This window comes from Cibotium barometz, chromosome 40 (genome assembly GCF_041138505.1).
Source record: "Cibotium barometz isolate CiBa-2024 chromosome 40, ASM4113850v1, whole genome shotgun sequence".
NCBI classification, from domain to species: domain Eukaryota; kingdom Viridiplantae; phylum Streptophyta; class Polypodiopsida; order Cyatheales; family Cibotiaceae; genus Cibotium; species Cibotium barometz.
The window spans coordinates 28878269-28895835 of record NC_141085.1 but is presented as its reverse complement, the minus strand read 5'-3'; the positions used below and the strand labels follow the sequence as shown (position 1 = coordinate 28895835).

Here is a 17567-nt window from a genome sequence, read left to right as displayed (position 1 = left end):
CCTGAATGCGTGCGTCCTTGTCTTGTACTTCCTTCCGGAGGGCCTCCGTCTCCTTTTTTTACTGGTTGAGAGCGTGATCAAAGGTTTTCTTGAAATCACCCACGAGTTTCTTGTAGGTGTCCTCCATGAGGGCTACCTATTCCCGAGCTTCTCCACCTCTCCCATTGCGTGCACAATTATGTTGCTGCCTTGGGGGCCTGAGAGAGAGAGAGAGAGAGAGAGAGAGAGAGAGAGATTAACTTGCACTAGAGACCCAAAGGGTTTATGAGACCAAAAAAAAGTTACAAGTAATCCACGTGTAAACTGATTGTCAAAAGAACTTGAAAAGAAGCGTCTACGACGCTCTACGTAGGTCTCTGTGTATACAATGTAGTAAGTTGAAACAAAAATCTCATGCATCCTGGACAGAGTATAGGGCCATGATATCCACCTCCTGCCTTGGTGCCTCCCTGTGGTGTCAAAGAATATCTCGAATGAGGAGCTGATGGGTGAAGTGCCTGAATCTCTGAGGTTGGTTCTCTGGAGGCTGTTCTCTATGGTAACTCCATGGGTGCGAGTAGCCAAGACCTCCGGGGATTGATCACAGGGGCCGGTTTGCTGTGTGTGTCCTATGTGCTCAGTGTGGCTCACTGGGGGCTGGGTGGGTTCCAGCGGCTTTGTCTGCTGGGGGCTTAAGAAATCTGTGATAGTGGCCTGAGTGGGGTCTTTGTGTCCTCTCCTGTGTGTCCGTGGGCGCTTGACTATTAAGTAGATCCCAAGCATCTTGATCACTGTAGTGCATCACTCAAGCAAGAGGGCCAAATCCTTTCTGAAGAGGCAATGAAACCTTCATGGTGTCTCATAGTACACATGGCATCTGAACAAGTAGTGCTCTTATGACTCAACCTCTCCAGTTAATAAGCATAGTCTACATATCTGAGCCTCCTGTGGGATACCTTCGGCTCGCCCTCTCTCTCCTGAATTGGTGTGAAGATAACCTCATCTGGCCAATAGCAATCCTCATGCCATGTGACATGTGCCTATGAAGGTATCCAGGATTCTCAATGAATCTCTCGGAGTGTGAGCCATGTGTGGCTAGCGTGAAGCCCTATCTAGAGTATAAAGGTGTGAGATGTAAGTGATAGTGTGGAAGAGGGCATCCACAAACTAGGGGCGATGCTCCAAACTTTGCAAGGATGATCTCATGGGGCACTGAGGGCTTACTCTTGATCATGCGTGAGAACATCATAATCTGCACCCTCTTGATCCTCCACCTTAACATTTAACATAACCTAACATCATGCATGAGTTTGCCCGGTTAGGACACTCTAAGCAACATTTAAGGGGTATCTAGACAATTGTGTTGTTTGGTCTGATCATTTTGTGTTTGAGTGTTCGATGTTTGATCCATTTTTTTGTTGCGCAGGGGACTGATAGTGTGATAGTGCAAAACCTTTCATCCATACCACTTAATGCAGATGCAAAGGATTTGAATGGGGGCTTCCATGGTGTAGAACACACAGAGGAAGAAGAATATTTTGATGTGCCTGAACAAGTGGAGGACATTATTGAGCATTTACTAACAAGCCTGAAAGATAAGGTAGAAAGAATGGACCATCCTCTGTTATTTCAAGCTCTAACCGAACTGGCCAGCTCTGCTTAGGTTTGCTAAGGTCTGTGCATGCATGTGTGTTTTGTGTGTGTGATTTTGTTGAAATTCACAGGATACAGTTGTACGGTGGTCGGCAGCAAAGGGCATTGGAAGGATAACTGGGAGGCTGACCTCAAGTCTAGCTGACGAGGTGGTGGCTTCGGTTTTAGAGCTTCTCAATCCGATACAGGTAGACTGCTCTGATCCAACCTCAAAACTGATAATGCGTGTATGACTAACATTCAAATGGGAGAGCTACTCACAAGAGAAAAGGCTTGCCATCTTTCTCTCAGTGAGAGACATCATCTGAGGGTGCACAGATTCTATGGGGTATCTCTGTGTCACTTTGGATAAAAGTTACGTCTGGAGAAAGGCTCTGAGGGACAGTTGACTAGTGAAACATAGAAAGCTTTGGGTTTTTGCAAAATGTGCTGCACAGAGGAGGTACATACAATAGAAGATGCTGTACACATAATCTGCAATTGAAAAGCTTAAAGGTCTCTTGGGTGTATCATGGGTTCCTCTTATCATCATCATCATCCCCCACCCTGCATGCATAGATAGAGATGCAGAGAAGTGGGGTTACATCGAAGGGCGGAAGCCATGGCATCAAGACATGCTGTAATATGTGAGATCCAAAGGTGGGCGCGTCAGACAGATGTGTGGCATTCTCATCATAGGCGGCCTCTTTTGTTATGCAAGATCAAGGCACCAAGACAAGGGAATACTATCTCCTCGCGAAGCCCAATTCTTGTGGATTCCAGTCTAGTTGTGAAACCCCTCATATGGTAGCAGCCTTCAAGTGCTATTGATAGTGGCAGGACAAGGATTGACACACCATGATCTGCCATACTGGCATGCGAGTCATTATGTTACATGAAACTGAAGTGAGGAAGTTTATGAAGTTTTTATTGAAAGCCCACTACAAGCATACAATGCGATTCTATGAAATGCGTAAGAGTTGCATTCGAATGGCTGGAACTTTCAACTTAGTATACCCTCTCAGCTTGTTCTCTGTTGTCCAAGCATGGAAATCTATCACTAGTAATACTTCTTTCTTTGTGGGAAAAATCCTGTATGTCCTTGTACAGTGCTTGATAAGGAGATCTTGGCTAGATAGATCTTCTGAAACCCTGATGTTCATGAAGGGAAAACCATACCACTTAATATACATCCTGGGCCCGCCTACGTAGTTAGACCACATATGTATGTGGAATATGCAGTCCATCGTACCACTTGCCTAGATCCAATTTATGCAACACAGCCACTCTTCGTCTTTGAGTCTTGACCCTGATGTTCATGAAGGGAAAACCATACCAATTAATATACATCCCGGGCCCGCCTACGTAGTTGGACCACGTATGTATATGGAATATGCAGTCCATCGTACCACTTGCCTAGATGCAATTTATGCAACACAGCCACTCTTCGTCTTTGAGTATTGACCCCTTCTGGCATATGTGTCAGCTCTATAAACTGTTTGCCAACTCTATCTGAGGCAATCCCCTTAACAAGCTGTGGCGACTTTGTTTGTGAAATGCAATTTCATAGTCCTTCAGGTTTTTCATGAAATTACCCGGTGAAGACGATATCAATCTTGTAACAATAGGAAGAGGCTTTGTGGTTTCACAAGCTACACATCCTTAATTGGCTTGCTGCGTCTAGTCCTCCCTTTTCTTTGCAATGAGAACTCTTCCCTCTCGGTGTATGCCCGTTTGTTTTGATCCCTAGATGCTTGGACTTGTATGAGATATTTCTTCTATGTTCCAGCTGCATTGATGTGAGTTCCTCGTACATGTGGAAAATGAAAATGCCTTAGCAAAGCTAATCAAGAACTCACGAAGAAAAGCTAAACATATAATTAACTTAAGCACACAATGAGTAGCATTAACACTAAAGAGAGCCAAAGGATTTGTCCACAAAGGATCCACTAAGCTTGATTACTCAAAAAGAGTGATTATAAAAAGTAGAGCTCTCTCCCTTACCACGAGGGAGATAGGCCTTGTTTATATAGCCCATCAAGAGCCACTCATTGACCTAAGCAGTGATGTCAGGGCTATGCCACCTAAGCCCTTCTAGATCTATCCTAGGTTGAACTCCCCTTTAGTAATTGCCACTTTACATGAGGGAAACAACCTTAGACTTCATGTCTATACCAAATGCTAAGATTTAATATCACGTACACTAAGGTTCACATAGGTTAATGTGTCCAGCACAATGATGCACCCTAATGTATGGATGCTAGATCACATAGAATTTCTAGCGCCCTCTCTTGATCTAAGCATACATATCTTGCAGGGTGTGCTTGATCAGGAACTCGCATAGAACAGAAAATGCCCACTGGCTATAAAGGTTACATCACAAAGTATTGTTCTAGTTTGGATGACACCATAACTCTTCCATCACATATAGTAGGGATGTGAAAGGTAGGGACTACAACACATAAAAGATAACGAAGATATCTTTGTTGTAGTTGAAGTCGGCACTCTTCCTAAGAGTACTGCTGCCTGCATAAGATCAACTGATGAAGAACCACCAAGGATCACCAAGATGGCAACACATGTCAATGTAGAGCATAAGAATAGACATGTTGTCACACTTGCTATCCAAATGAACAAGCCGAAGTAGAAGATCGTGCTGTTAGAGCCACAAGTCATCTTCATGTTGGCCAAGAAGAAGAACCACAAGGTAATACCAAGGAATGTCACCAATGAGGATGAAAATGTGTCATGACTCACATCTTCACAAGAAGATGACAATATGTTCCCATTGGAGCCAAGGATGACCCCCATGCATTGAGGTCCCACCAATGCGTTCACAAAACTGAGATAAAATCACCAAGATGTAGATGCACAAGCATGTGTGCTCACTAAGTAGAAATCCTCACAAAAAAGAATGATGACCGATGTCTCCATTTCACACATGAGTGTAGTGAATCTTGAAACTTTACAAAGTCTGATGTACTAGTGATCACATAGGTGAGTCTTACACACAGACTCTATCACAAAGGATTTTAAAGCCACATAGGAGGCCCTTTATACATGTTAGGACATCACAAAGGATTTGGTCAATCACAAAGGTTTGAACACGCAATGGTTAACTCCCTTACAAAGGGTTTCACAAGGTTTTGGAAGCCCTTTATCATCAGGAAAATTACAAGATTTAAATCATGAAGGTTAAAAAAAAAACCTTTCGAATATCCATGAGGCACCTTGGATTTTCCTGCCACCAGGTGTTGAAAAAGATGGACAGCTATTTGTATTTATTCAGGAAACATATTTTCGTCGTGATGCTGTAGATTAGGGTCGCTAAGCATACATTAATCCAACGTCTAACAAGCTTTGGATCAGCTCCCAAAAAAAAAGAGAGAGTTCATCCACACAATGTCTATCGTTTTTGCTACCACCTTGTTGTGCCTAGGCCACCTTCTTCTGCCCTTTGTGTTGCGCCCAAAAACATGTCAAAAAAAAAAGCCACCTTTGTGCTTAGCTCACATTTACTGGTTGCTACTAAGGTAGAGCCCACATAGTAATTGCCACTTTACATCAAGGAAACAACCTTAGACTTCATGTCTATACCAAATGCTAAGGCTACATCCAGTATAGTATCTTAGGTGATTGTATACATCCCTCTTAGGGACCTCTTGAAAATACAGTTGATTTTAGAAATATAATGGATTTTTCTTTGTATAATGCTTTCCATTGTGTCTTGATTTCACTTTCTTCATTTCTCATACCTACAATGGATGTTAATGAATTAAGTGTGTTTGAAAGCAACGAATTAAAGAAGATACTTGATTTATTTCAAGATGTATTTCCTAAAGAACTGCCATCAGGCTTACCACCTGAAAGGGCAGTAGATCATCGTATTGACCTAGTCCCTGGTGCTCACCCTTTAGTATTCCACCTTATTGGATGAGCCAAGCTGAGGAAGATGAGTTGGCCAAACAACTCGTAGATTATTTGAGGATGGGTCAGATCCGTCCAAGTAAATCACCTTGGGGTGCACGTGTGTTACTGTGGAGAAAGAAGGACAACACTTGGAGAATGTGTATAGATTACAAGAGATTGAACAAGCTGACAATTAAGAACCGTTATCCTCTCCCTAGATTAGATGACCTGATTGCCCGATTAGTTGGAGCGAAATGTTTCACAAAGATAGATTTACGTAGTGGCTATCACCAGATACATATTCATGAAACACATGTCGAAAGAACCGTCTTTCGGACTAGGTATGGCTATTACGAGTTTCTCGTATTATCTTTTGGGTTAACCAATTCTCCAGTCACTTTCCAGCAAATGATGAACGATCTTTAGGTCGTCGACGTAAGTCGAATCAGTCTATCACTCGGAATAACGATCTAGATATGGCCTTCAGACTTTTGAAAGATAAAGTCAAGGAAGCCCCTATCTTAGCATTATCCGATCCTAGTCGGCCTTATGTTCTTGAAACTGATGCCAGTGACTATGCAATCGGGGTTGCTCTTTTTCAAGATGGTAGGCCTGTTGCTTTTGAAAGTAAAAAGCTAGACAACACTCAATTTCGTTGGCCAACCCTTGAGAAGGAGCTTTATGTTGTGATTCACGCTCTCAAGGTTTGGAGACATAATTTATATGGCTCCAAGTTTGTGGTATTGACTGATCATCAGTCAATCAAGTATGTGTGATGCAGATGATTTGAGAGGAAGGAAAGCTCGATGGGCTGAATTAATGCAAGATTTTGATTTTGAAATTCGTTATTGAAAGGGGTCCATGAATACTGTCGCAGATGCGTTTAGTCGAATTAGAGAGGTGAATACTTTGTCGTTCACCGAGATTTCTACTGATTTATTTCAGTCATTGAGAGGGCTTTGCAGGACTGATAGTTATTTTGGTCCATTTTGGCAGAAGATCGAGGACGGGAGCTCATTGTTTGACTAAGACTCAATGATTGAGCAGTCTACCATTAAGGTTGCAGGATGCTAGTGGATGATTCAAAATGGTTTACTATTCCGTAATGAAAAAATTTGTGTAACACAGATCCCGGACATTAGGTCCAAGATTCTTAAGGAGTGTCACGAGTGTCACGACAGTCTTGGGTTTCGTGAAAGATGATTGCGTAATACACTTATCACGGAATACAAGATCAAGTGGAAGGATCGTGTCGAGGAGGATGCTACATGGGAGACTTTGACTACCCTCCAGAGGGATTACCCAGGCTTTTTAGTAAGCTCAGGAGAGAGCTCTTAGAGGAAGGGGAGTATGTCATGTGCACAGTGTGTATCTACCGTGTGCTACACGCACACAAGACTAGCTTCGAGGTTTGGGGAAGCTTGGAGCCAGGTAGGTTGATCGGTGAGTTGAGTTAGGGATAGACTAACAGGCGGGCACCCAAGTATGGACGGGCGGGCGTCCAAGTGTGGACGCCCGGTGACCGGCCAAGAACCTATAAAAGGGTGGCTAAGGTTAGTCATTAGTTCATAGAGTCTCGCGTGTCTCTGTGAGAGCTCTATGTTCAGGAGCCTGGATCTAGTGCAGACGTGCACCTGCTTTATGCAATCGAGGCCGGCAGCAACAGCAGGCGAGGGTAGCTTCGTGGCGGTATGGGACGTCACGAGGTAGAGATTGGTTGGTACGTCCATCTAGTTAGCTCAGCTCGTGGCTTGGTGGGGACAGCCAAGACTGGTGGGCTTTCCCACGGCACTCAAGGTTGGGAGGTGAGTCAGGCTTGCTCCCCGTTCACGTTTGTTTGGTTTGTTTGCAAGTTTCGAGTCTTGTACCAGGAGTGTTCTACTAGGAGATCCTATGGGGATTTGACACTAGTAATGAAGAGTTCCGAGTGTCCTCGACACCACTAGACTAATCTTAACATAGTGCAAGCAAGCATCACAATACAATACATGCCTTTCATTGAACAATTCACACATGCTATCCAGGATGATGCAATGCAAGTCCTTGTCTTTGACAGTCTCCCATTCTCATATTGCTTTTACTTTTAAATTTGGGTCCAGGTACTGACTCCAAAAAGATCCAAAATGGCCTCTCAATATCAGCCACTAGTCATGAACTAGCTAAACATAGGGGTTCCTCGGGATTTGGCCCAAACGGTGACATGATCAACAAATTGTGAATATTCTTCTTTCCAAAAAATATGGTTACAAACACGGTCTAGTAATGAAGAGTTCCGAGCGTCCCCGACACCACTAGGCTAACCTTAACATAGTGTAAGCAAGCATCACAATACAATACATGCCTTTCATTGAACAATTCACACAGGCTATCCAGGGTGAAATGCAAGTCCTTGTCTTGGACAGTCTCCCATTCTCATATTGCTTGTACTCTTAAATTTGGGTCTGGGCACTGACTCCAAAAAGATCCAACATGGCCTCTTAATATCAGCCACCATTCATGAACTAGCTAAACATAGGGGTTCCTCAGGATTTGGCCCAAATGGTGACATGATCAACAAATTGTGAATATTCTTCTTTCCAGAAAGTTTAATCTTTTTAAGTCAAATAATGCCTCTTTCTCTGAGCCCCTCTGAAACTGCCTTGTGGGGAATTTGCCAGGGGGACTAGGGCCTTTGACACATTAATACCATCAGTGCATGATATGCCTCTTTCTCTGAGCCCCTTTGAAACTGCTTTGTGGGGAACTTGCCCGGGGCATGATAAACATTAAACATTGGCTACAACCACTTGACCATATTCCCAAAGTTTAAATATAAGAAAAATATCCACAATGCTGAAAATGTAACACATTTGCAGGGACACCACATTGGGGTCTGAAATAAGACGATCCCCCCTTGAAATTCTTTATTACCAAGGATATTTCAGTAGTACAAGCTTTGGGAGCTCACCCAAAGGTTCTTGCCAGATTTTCCACATACACAATGACATAATTTCAAATACAAAGGGGCTTTTATGAAATACCCCACATATACCATGAAAATTCTGAAATTCCCCAATATCATGAAATTTGAACCTCTTGTCTGTACTGTCTTGCTCATCCATATAGGCCTTCAACAAAATGTACTTGCTTACAGAACCCTGCCGGTACAATCCATAACAAAACAGCTGCATGAAAAGTACTTAATATAACACTAAGAGCAATATATCCGTGGATAAAGCCTTATTTGTGGAACCTCCTCAGATGTAGACAATCAGCCCATACATAGGACTATACAGGTACCAAATGTACAGTAGGTAAAAAAGACAATAGAGTCGGTACACATGTTGCAGCAAGTACAGCAGTTACGGACAGTATTGTAGGTACTGTTGGTGGCTGCAACAGGTATACAACAGGTACAATACATACATAGTCAGTTGCTGCAGGTGCTCAGGCTGGTACAACAGGTACTAGGTGGCTACGAGTGTACGGAACTTGTGCATAGAGAGAGAGAGAGAGAGAGAGAGAGAGAGAGAGAGAGAGAGAGAGAGAGAAAGAAAGAAAGAAAGAAAGATATATTAACATCTTCAAAAGGCCAAAGTGACCTATGAGACCAAAATAATTACATCAAGTCCATGTGATACAATGTCTGAGTTACGTAAAAAATGGAAATGCTAGGAACTAAAAATGTGAAGCTAAAGCCGATACTAGAACTAGAGCGTGTAGCTCTCTATCCTCATTCCAATACATGGTGCTTAGGGACGCACGTCTTTGTTGAACACCGCGCCTCCCCCCCCCCCCCCCCCCAGGGATGATCACATTGAGTGTTAACCTTTGGTTGTATGGTGGCTGCCTTATCAGACATTTGTCTTGGGACCCCGGTGAGTGGGAGTGGAAGGATGCTTGTAATCCTTTGAAAAGCATGCCTTTTTTCAGTTATACGGTGCAGAATGCCAGACATCTTATCTTGGGACACATTCTGAGTGTCCCTACTCTTAGATCCCTTAGGGCATTTCGATTGACATTCAAAGGGCATTTTGGCGGAGATTGTGGCACTCTTATAGGAAGCCACAGATTTCCTCCTTTATCTGGGTTTCCCTTCATGGTGGTCTGGCCACCAATCAGTGGAGGTCTGTTAGTGGTGCTTGCCTAGCATGCCCTAGATGTGCAGGAGTTTCGGAGTCAGTTTACCATTGTTTATGGGAATGTAGGGAAGCACAGAGGGTTTGATCTGCGATTGCACATCTCTTTGGTAGGATTAAGAGGGATGCTATCATTTCTTTTGGTTCTATCATTTGGTTGAGACAGTCTGGGCCTCAGCTGAGGTTCGAGGGGAGTGACAGGCCAGTTTGGTTAGAGTTGCTCAGCAGTGTTGTCTCCAGGATTTGCCACGTTCACACTTTGTCCCTCTGGCACAGAGGTTAGATAGTTCTTGGGAGATTATTGCTAGCATCTCAGCCTGGAATATCTGGAAGGCTAGATGCAGTGAGGCCATTGAGGGTACTCCCGTTCTTGTTTCTCAATGTCTTTGTAGGATTTGGAGTGATATTATTCACACCATTATGGCTACCTGGATCTGGAAGGCTAGATGCAGTGAGGCCATTGAGGGTACTCCCGTTCTTGTTTCTCAATGTCTTTGTAGGATTTGGAGTGATATTATTCACACCATTATGGCTACCTGGGCCAGAATCCAGGGATCTTTGAGGGCTGCGGAGAGGAAGCGCGCCTAGTTTATGAGAGTGGGACATTGGTATCTTTTTCACATTCTCTCATTCGGGACCCTATTGGCAGCACAGGGTTCGTGATTGGTTGAGATCTCCACCTTGCTTGGTTTGAAATCTCCATTTTGTAAAATTTTTGATACTTAATAGAAGTCTCCTTTCTGAAAAAAAATTACATGGTTCTTAGGGGGGTGGGACTGAGCTGGCGAGAGATGGTCCTCCTATGGTGGAAGATTATGGCCGTTCTCTGCTTGAAGTATCGGGGTCGTGGGCGAGGCCCCCGTGGGCAAGGGCGTCGTGCTTTGCAAAGCTCAATAGCTTTATCTGATCTCTCTCCTCTCGATCGGGCTCGAAATGGTGCCGCTTGGAGCTCGGGTGATAGGGTGGGGGCTACTGTAGAGGTATGGGATCTAGATGGAGGGGGGACTGCTGTAAAAGTCTCTGCCCAGAAGAAGTCTCTGAGTGCCCTCTGCCCTTGATGTTGCTGGCCTATGGTGTAGCAGGGACTCTCTGTGTGTGTGGAGCTCCAAGAGGAAGAGTCGTAGGCATCTCTGATCATGGCAGTCCATGACCCTAGAAAGTGGACCAAATCCATCACGGAAGAGAATGGAATCTCCCCCTGATTTCGTAGTATACGAGGCACCTACATATGTAATGCTCCTCTGTCTCAACCTCTGTGAGACACAGCTCACATATCCGAGCTGCTGGTGCAATTCTCACTGGTTCATATTTGGCTGTCTCTACACGCAGCTGATGGGAGGATGTACAGATCTGGCCAATTGGGTGTGTATGCATGTATCTCGGCTGTGTGATGAAGCCATCTTCTGTCAAGTGAAGCATGTGGTCATGGTAGAAGCTCATCTTCATCCCTAGTGGTTGTGTGGGTGACCTTCAAGTCCTCTGAATATCAAGCCTGATGATATCCTGCCAGATCACTCGGTTCCACTCTGTGTGGCTGAGGTCATAGGTGGGGGCCTCTATACTATACTGAAATGGCGGTAAAGTATCCGCTTGCATGCCATGAAGTCCAAACCATGTAACCACCTGTGCATACCAACACTGTGTATCCCCATCCTGGGCTAGCTGTCTAGAGGACACAAAAGCTAAGCAAGGGTGTCTGTGTAGAGGGAGGTACCATAGTCTGTGTAGGAATGTCTATGTCTTTAACAGGGCCTCTATTACCATCTGTGGGACTCCCATCTCAGCCCATACAATCTCATGGGGGACAGATGGCTTACTCCTGATCATCTGTGAGATTGTCATCACAAGAGGTCTCTCCATATGTCCCCATCCATCATATACATCCTCAGTCTCTAGGCATGTGGGCTCCTCCTCTTCCTCGATTTCTGTTTCTGTGAGCTCCTCCTCACTCCTTGTCTGTCCAGCCAATCTGACACCTCATCAATGTAGAGTCCAAAGAGGGTAGGGGACAATGGGCAGCAATGCTTTACTCCAATCGTGCTGTGTATGATCTCTGCGTCTCCAGTCTCCCCTTGGGGCGTGTACTCGCTCTGTCACCAACTCATATAGGGAGATAATCGCTCATGACATCTCCACTGGGACTCCCAATGTTCTTGCCTTCAGGATAGGTACGATAGTGTTACATGACCAACTGTGAGGTACAGCCCACGCTTTATCTTTCGGAGGCAAAGCATCACCCCCCATCCTCCTCTTTGGTTAGATGCCTTCTAGGGGGTTGGGATTTACTTGACGAGGTTCTCAATTCACATACCTCCGCGGTCAGCTGAGGCAGCTAAAAGACAACCCATGTTGGCTGGGAGACTCTCTTCCCCCCAATCCTAGACTGGAAGAGGCTTAAAAGCGTCATGAAGGACCAGAGGGGGCTTTATGCAGCATCTGAGGGGCACTAGTTAGAGGATTGTGCCGATTAATGCTGCCATATCCAACCACTGGATCATTGGGACCTTCTTGGAAGGGCTTCATTAGTTGTGCTTGGGAGTCTTCTCAGGGATAGGTGTACCCCTAAGGTTATGGGCCTCCTCATGTGGGGGGGGATGATGCACCGGTCTACTTCTCTGTACTGAATGGAAGGTATTTGGGGAGATGTGACGTGCAAGATATCACACCCACCGAGGACCTGGTGGTGCATCTTGTGAGAGTTGTTGGCAGAGCAGGGAGGCACTTTTATATTGATCTCCTCCTAGGGATGATCACAGATGCTTGGAGCCTTTGGTTGTACGGCGGATGCCCTATTAGGAATTTGCATTGGGACCCCGGTGAGCGGGAGATGAGGGATACTACCAACCTGCTGATGAAAAGCATGGATTTCTTTATTTATTGTGCGGAATACCAAGGCATCTTGTCCTGGGACACATTCAGAGAGTCACTGGGAGGCTTATGAAATCACACCTGACATTCAGAGGACGTTTTGGCGGAGGTTGTGGCATTCTTAGAGGAGGAAACAGATATCCTCCTTTATGTGGCTTTCTCTCCTTGGTGGTCTCACCACCGAACGAGTGGAGATTGGTTGTTGGTTTTACCCAAGCATGCCCAAGATATGCAGGAGCTTTAGAGACAATCTACCATTCTTTATGGGAGTGCAGGGAAGCACAAATGATTTGGACACCGACAGCACATCTCCTTGGAAGGATGAGGAGGGATGCTTACATTTCTTTTAGTGCTATCATTTGGTTGACACAGTTGGGCCCACAGCTCAGCATGTATGAATGGAACCCAAATGCGGCGATATTTCCGTGATCCTGGAATAATCTCTGTAGGACAAGGTCCCTGGTGTCCAGCTTTTGGAGTGCTATGGTATCCTCGAAGTCAAGGAAGGTGACCTGCTGGCTCTGTGTCCGGGCGTTGAAATCCCCCAAGAGGAGAACTTCCCCGTGGCTTGAGAACTCCATATCACTGTAGATTGGCAGGTATGGTCACTGGCCATGGGTTTGGCCATATTGTGAGGAAGGAGGAGGGAAGTAACACATGGCGATGTGGACAACTACATCTCTGCTGGCCTGCAGCCTCACCCACTTATATCTAGCCTCCTCGTTCTTTCGGATTATCGGCCGTAGATGTGGTTTGAATAGCATGGCCACCCCTCCAGATCCGCAAACAACTCCTGATGTGCGGGTCTCTCCTCTGAATGCTGACTCCCACTCATATTCGGCTATATCTTGTAGTTGTCTCTCTGGGCTCTGGTGTGTGTCTCTGTATAGAAGATGATGTCTTGGCCTGTGAATGTCTCACTAAGTACTCTTGGGTCTAACCAAAGCGTACCATTACAGCTGCAAACTACCATCCTCAAGTGCTTGGTCTCATAGGTCCCATATCCCTATTTGCCATGGAGTTCTAATATGATCACCTGGCTATCTCTGTACACTGCCCACTTGCCTGCCTTATGGGCCACATGTACCACCTTCATTGCCTCAGGATGATGGGCTAGCTGTGTGGGTGTAAAGTCATCTCCAAGATAGACTTGCTGAACTTTAAGGATAGCCCGTTTGTTGAGGAAAGCCAGTTTGGCAGCCAAATTTGAAAATTTCAAGAGGAGAGACCTATCCCAAGTCGTGTCTTTCCCCGCTCTCCACGCATCTGTGTATGGAGTGCCCTCTACTCCAAGCATCTGGCATAGTCCCTTAAACCTTTGCATCCTTCTTGGGGGAAATTCTTGCTTTCAAGCCTGTAACTCATACATGTAGGGCTTGGATCTGCCTTCGTTTCTCCTCCTTGAGTGTGTCATTTATGATGGCTTGTGGCTGCCTTTGTTTCTTAATGTGCATGACCGATTCATGTAGAGAGAGAGGGGTATGCAAGAGAGAGAGAGAGTGTCACATGCACTCTGCACTCAGTGCATGTTGACAAACTGGCTCATCATCAGCAGTGCAACATTTGTACATTATTAGAACCCAGTAGGATGATATTTGTTGTACGCCGTGACCCCATTGTACATCCTCAGTCCAGGATACGTCAGGCACGAGCTACGTAGGTCATTCCTCAGCCTTAGCGGGTCAGTCAGTCAGTCAAGTCCCTTAACCCACTTGGAGAGAATCATTCATGCATGTAGAGTCAGTAGAAGCCTTAGGGTTTGCATCAAAAAGCACTTTGCATCGTGCATAATATGCATTCATATGCCTGTGCATCATTTAGAACATCCCAGAAGTCTTAGGGATTTATCTAGTATTTTTTCCATATTTTATGATATTTATTTAGCATTTAATGTCATTTATAAACATAAACTTTATTAAATAAATGACCAGCCAACTTGACTAGCCCCTAGTTAGTATAAATAGGCTTGCATAGGGCTTAGTTCTTCATTCAGTCTTCAGAAGCCAGGCGCCTCTCATCCTCAGCCTTAGGAGCATCCACGCCTGCAACCATAGACTCATCCAGTCCCTTGGAGCTTCTGCGTTTGCTTCTGTAGCCCCTTGAGAACCTGCGTTTCTGCTTCAGTCAGCCCTAGCAGTCCAACGCAGCAGTACAACATCCCTTGTACTCCAACGCAGCAGATTCAGCGGTGCCATACAGCAGTACAGTCCCTTTAGACCATAAGCGCAGCCATCTGTACCCTAATGTAGCAGTTATGTCCTTTCAGCCTACAGGCGCCTGCATACAACACTCTGAGGCCCCAGTTCAGTAGGTACCCTCTGTGTTCGAGCATAGATCACCACCAGCAGGTATTCAGGTCAGTTTAGTCCATACATGCTACAGTCATCTGGTGAAGGTAACATATCATTCATAAGCATTTATAGCATAGTTACATATCTTAGAACTGTCCAGCGCATTCTTTTCTCAGCCTCGGGTGTGTAGCCCTTCGCCATACCCCTGGGAAGAGTGCATAGGCTCGAGATCAGTTCATTGTCGTGTTTCTACAGCCGTGTACAGTTCAGCCAGGCTTCCGATCCTCCGAGATCTTGCGTTTGGCTTATCTACAGTCCATAGTCGTTCTCTCTAAAGTAATAAAGCAAATACTATCTCGTTAGAGGTCAGAACCAGCTGCTCATGGAGCGTCTCCAACTCTAGGATGCAACAATAGCACGAGGAGACCATGTTCTTTCGTCTACAGCAGACACCATAGCTCTTCTTAGAGCTCAGAATGAGCTGCTCATGGAGTGTCTCCAACTCTTGGAGACAACAGCAGCACGTGCTCCTCCGCCTCCAACAGCACCCGACTACCTCTCCCTCTTCTTTCAGATGGAACAACATAGGAGAGAGGATGAGGCCCGAAGGAAGGAAGAAAAAGCAGAAAGATGGGACTATGAGGAAGCTCAACGCAGTTGACGAAGACCGAGGTTAGGCTGAACTTGCCGCTCGGGAACACCAACGTGAGCTTGATCGAGAACGTATGTTACTCGAGCACCAACGGGAAAAGGAGGCCATACACTTGAGGTATCAGCAGCTCTCCTCAGTCTCCCCAGTCATAGGTATCACCAACCCACAGTCCGCAGCAGCAGCATCAACCACCGTCATTCGCAGTCAACCAAACTTTAGTAAGTATGATGGTAAGTGTGATCATTCATCAGTTAATCAATTTATTCATCAGTTTAATGCTAATTTTCCATTAGCTAGGATCACAGACCCACAAGATAAAGTCCACTTAGCGGCTCCCCATCTCATTGGTGAGGCAGTCACTTGGTGGCAGCATTGGTCTAGTATTCATACAGACCAGGCCACAGGTGTCACAGCCTTTGACTGGGACATCTTTGTCCATGACGTGAAGACCAGATTTCTCCCGCCCTAGTACATGACCGGTCTGAAAGATGAGGTCTATGGACTCAGACAGAATGGATCACCAGTGCTTAAGTTTTTCGGAAAGGTTATTACTGTAGCACAGCAGTTAGGGCTATCTGCGCAGGCCAAGATGGAGCAATTCATTCGTGGATTGGATCCTAACATTTGGTTCACAGTTCGGACCTTTGAACCCAGTACATATGACCGGGCTTTGACTCTTGCTTAAAATGAAGAAATGAAGATGAACGGAGGCAAGCCGAAGCAGTCATCATAGTCCAGTACCAAACCCCAACAGGGGAAGGGTAATTCGTCTTGTAAAGACACTAAGATAGACACGAGTCCTAGCTCTAGTTCAGGGGTAAGGAATCCAAGCCTAAGAAGACCCTTAAGGAAAAGGCTCAAGCCGGCATCACTGGAGGCTATCTTCCTCCAAAGGAGCAAAGAGAGTATTAGTCAGAAAACCGATGTTTTTTATGTCATACCACTGGGCATGGTAAGAAGGATTGTCCAAAAAGGCAATCGGAGCAAGCCTCCAAAGAGCCTTCTGCCCACAGTTGCCGCAGTGTCCCCCGCTTCTCCAGTCTCGCCTGCTACCACCAATGTGGTTCAGATCTTACTTTCTATGCATCCCATGCCATCGGTGGTACTTGATGCTAAGCAGGAGGGGGAGGCAACAACCACACAGAAAAGCCTGATCCGAGCTTATGGCTCTGCCAAGGGCCGGCAGTTCATAATCCTTTTTGACATGGGCTGTTCTCAGGACGCCATCTCTCCCCTGTTGGCTACCAACATGAGCTGTATCTTGGTGCTCTATCATTTGGAGGTAGACAGGTTTACACCTGGTCTCCGCACCCACATATGTCAACAAGCACAGCAGTTTTCTTTTCAAGTTCAAAAGGCTTCATTCCAGCGAGATTTCATTGTCTCTTCTCTCTTGGGATGTTACATCATCTTAGGAATCCAGTGGTTTTGTCAGTATGAACCTATTCTCGATTGAGGGTAGGACACCTTTATTATCTCTCTAGGTTTTCCTGAGCGTATCATCATTCGGGGCAATAGGAGCATTCTTGGCATTCCTATGAATTCTCATCTCCAGGCCAATCAAGTTATCCACAAGGGAGCAGAACGAGCATTGATTTATGCTCAGAGAGCTTCTATCTCATCGATAAGCGCTGTCTCATCATCTTCAGTCGCTCAGTTGGCAAATCTCCTTTCTCATTCAGACATTTTTAAGGATGATGTCCCACCCAGTATCCCACAGTTAGCAGAACCTCCTAGCAGGTTTCCCTCTTGTCTTTCCAAGACTTTCATGGGCAAGCTAGAACAGCAGTCAGTTCGCAAACATTTGAAACATGTTCCTTATGGACGCATTTTCATAGTCATCACAGACCACCAAGCACTTAAGTGGCTCCTGACAATGCTAAGTGCACAGCACACTCGATAGGGTCAGCTCTTCCACCAGGTTGGAGGAATGATCAAGTACATCCCTGGTCAGCATAACCCAGTAGCAGATGTTCTTAGTAGAAAGACCAGCATCCAGACCAATTAGGAGTCTACCATTCTCAACATCTCTGGAAAAGACTTAGAAGATCAGTATGCCGATTCCGTTGAGTTTAGTACTCAACCTAGTTTGGCCTCAATTTTGAACCTGGCTATGAT

General features: G+C 45.4%; 1 protein-coding gene across 2 annotated transcripts in view; it reads left to right on the top strand.

Annotated features, from left to right (window-relative positions):
• Positions 1–17567, top strand: part of TTN1 (ARM repeat superfamily protein) — a 122562-nt gene that overhangs the window by 52356 nt on the left and 52639 nt on the right. For both annotated transcript variants that reach the window (XM_086779485.1, XM_086779486.1), the window contains exons 5-6: positions 1406–1579; positions 1704–1820. In XM_086779485.1, coding sequence (XP_086635611.1) covers positions 1406–1579; positions 1704–1820 — 291 coding nt within the window. The remainder of the gene's footprint in view (positions 1–1405; positions 1580–1703; positions 1821–17567) is intronic.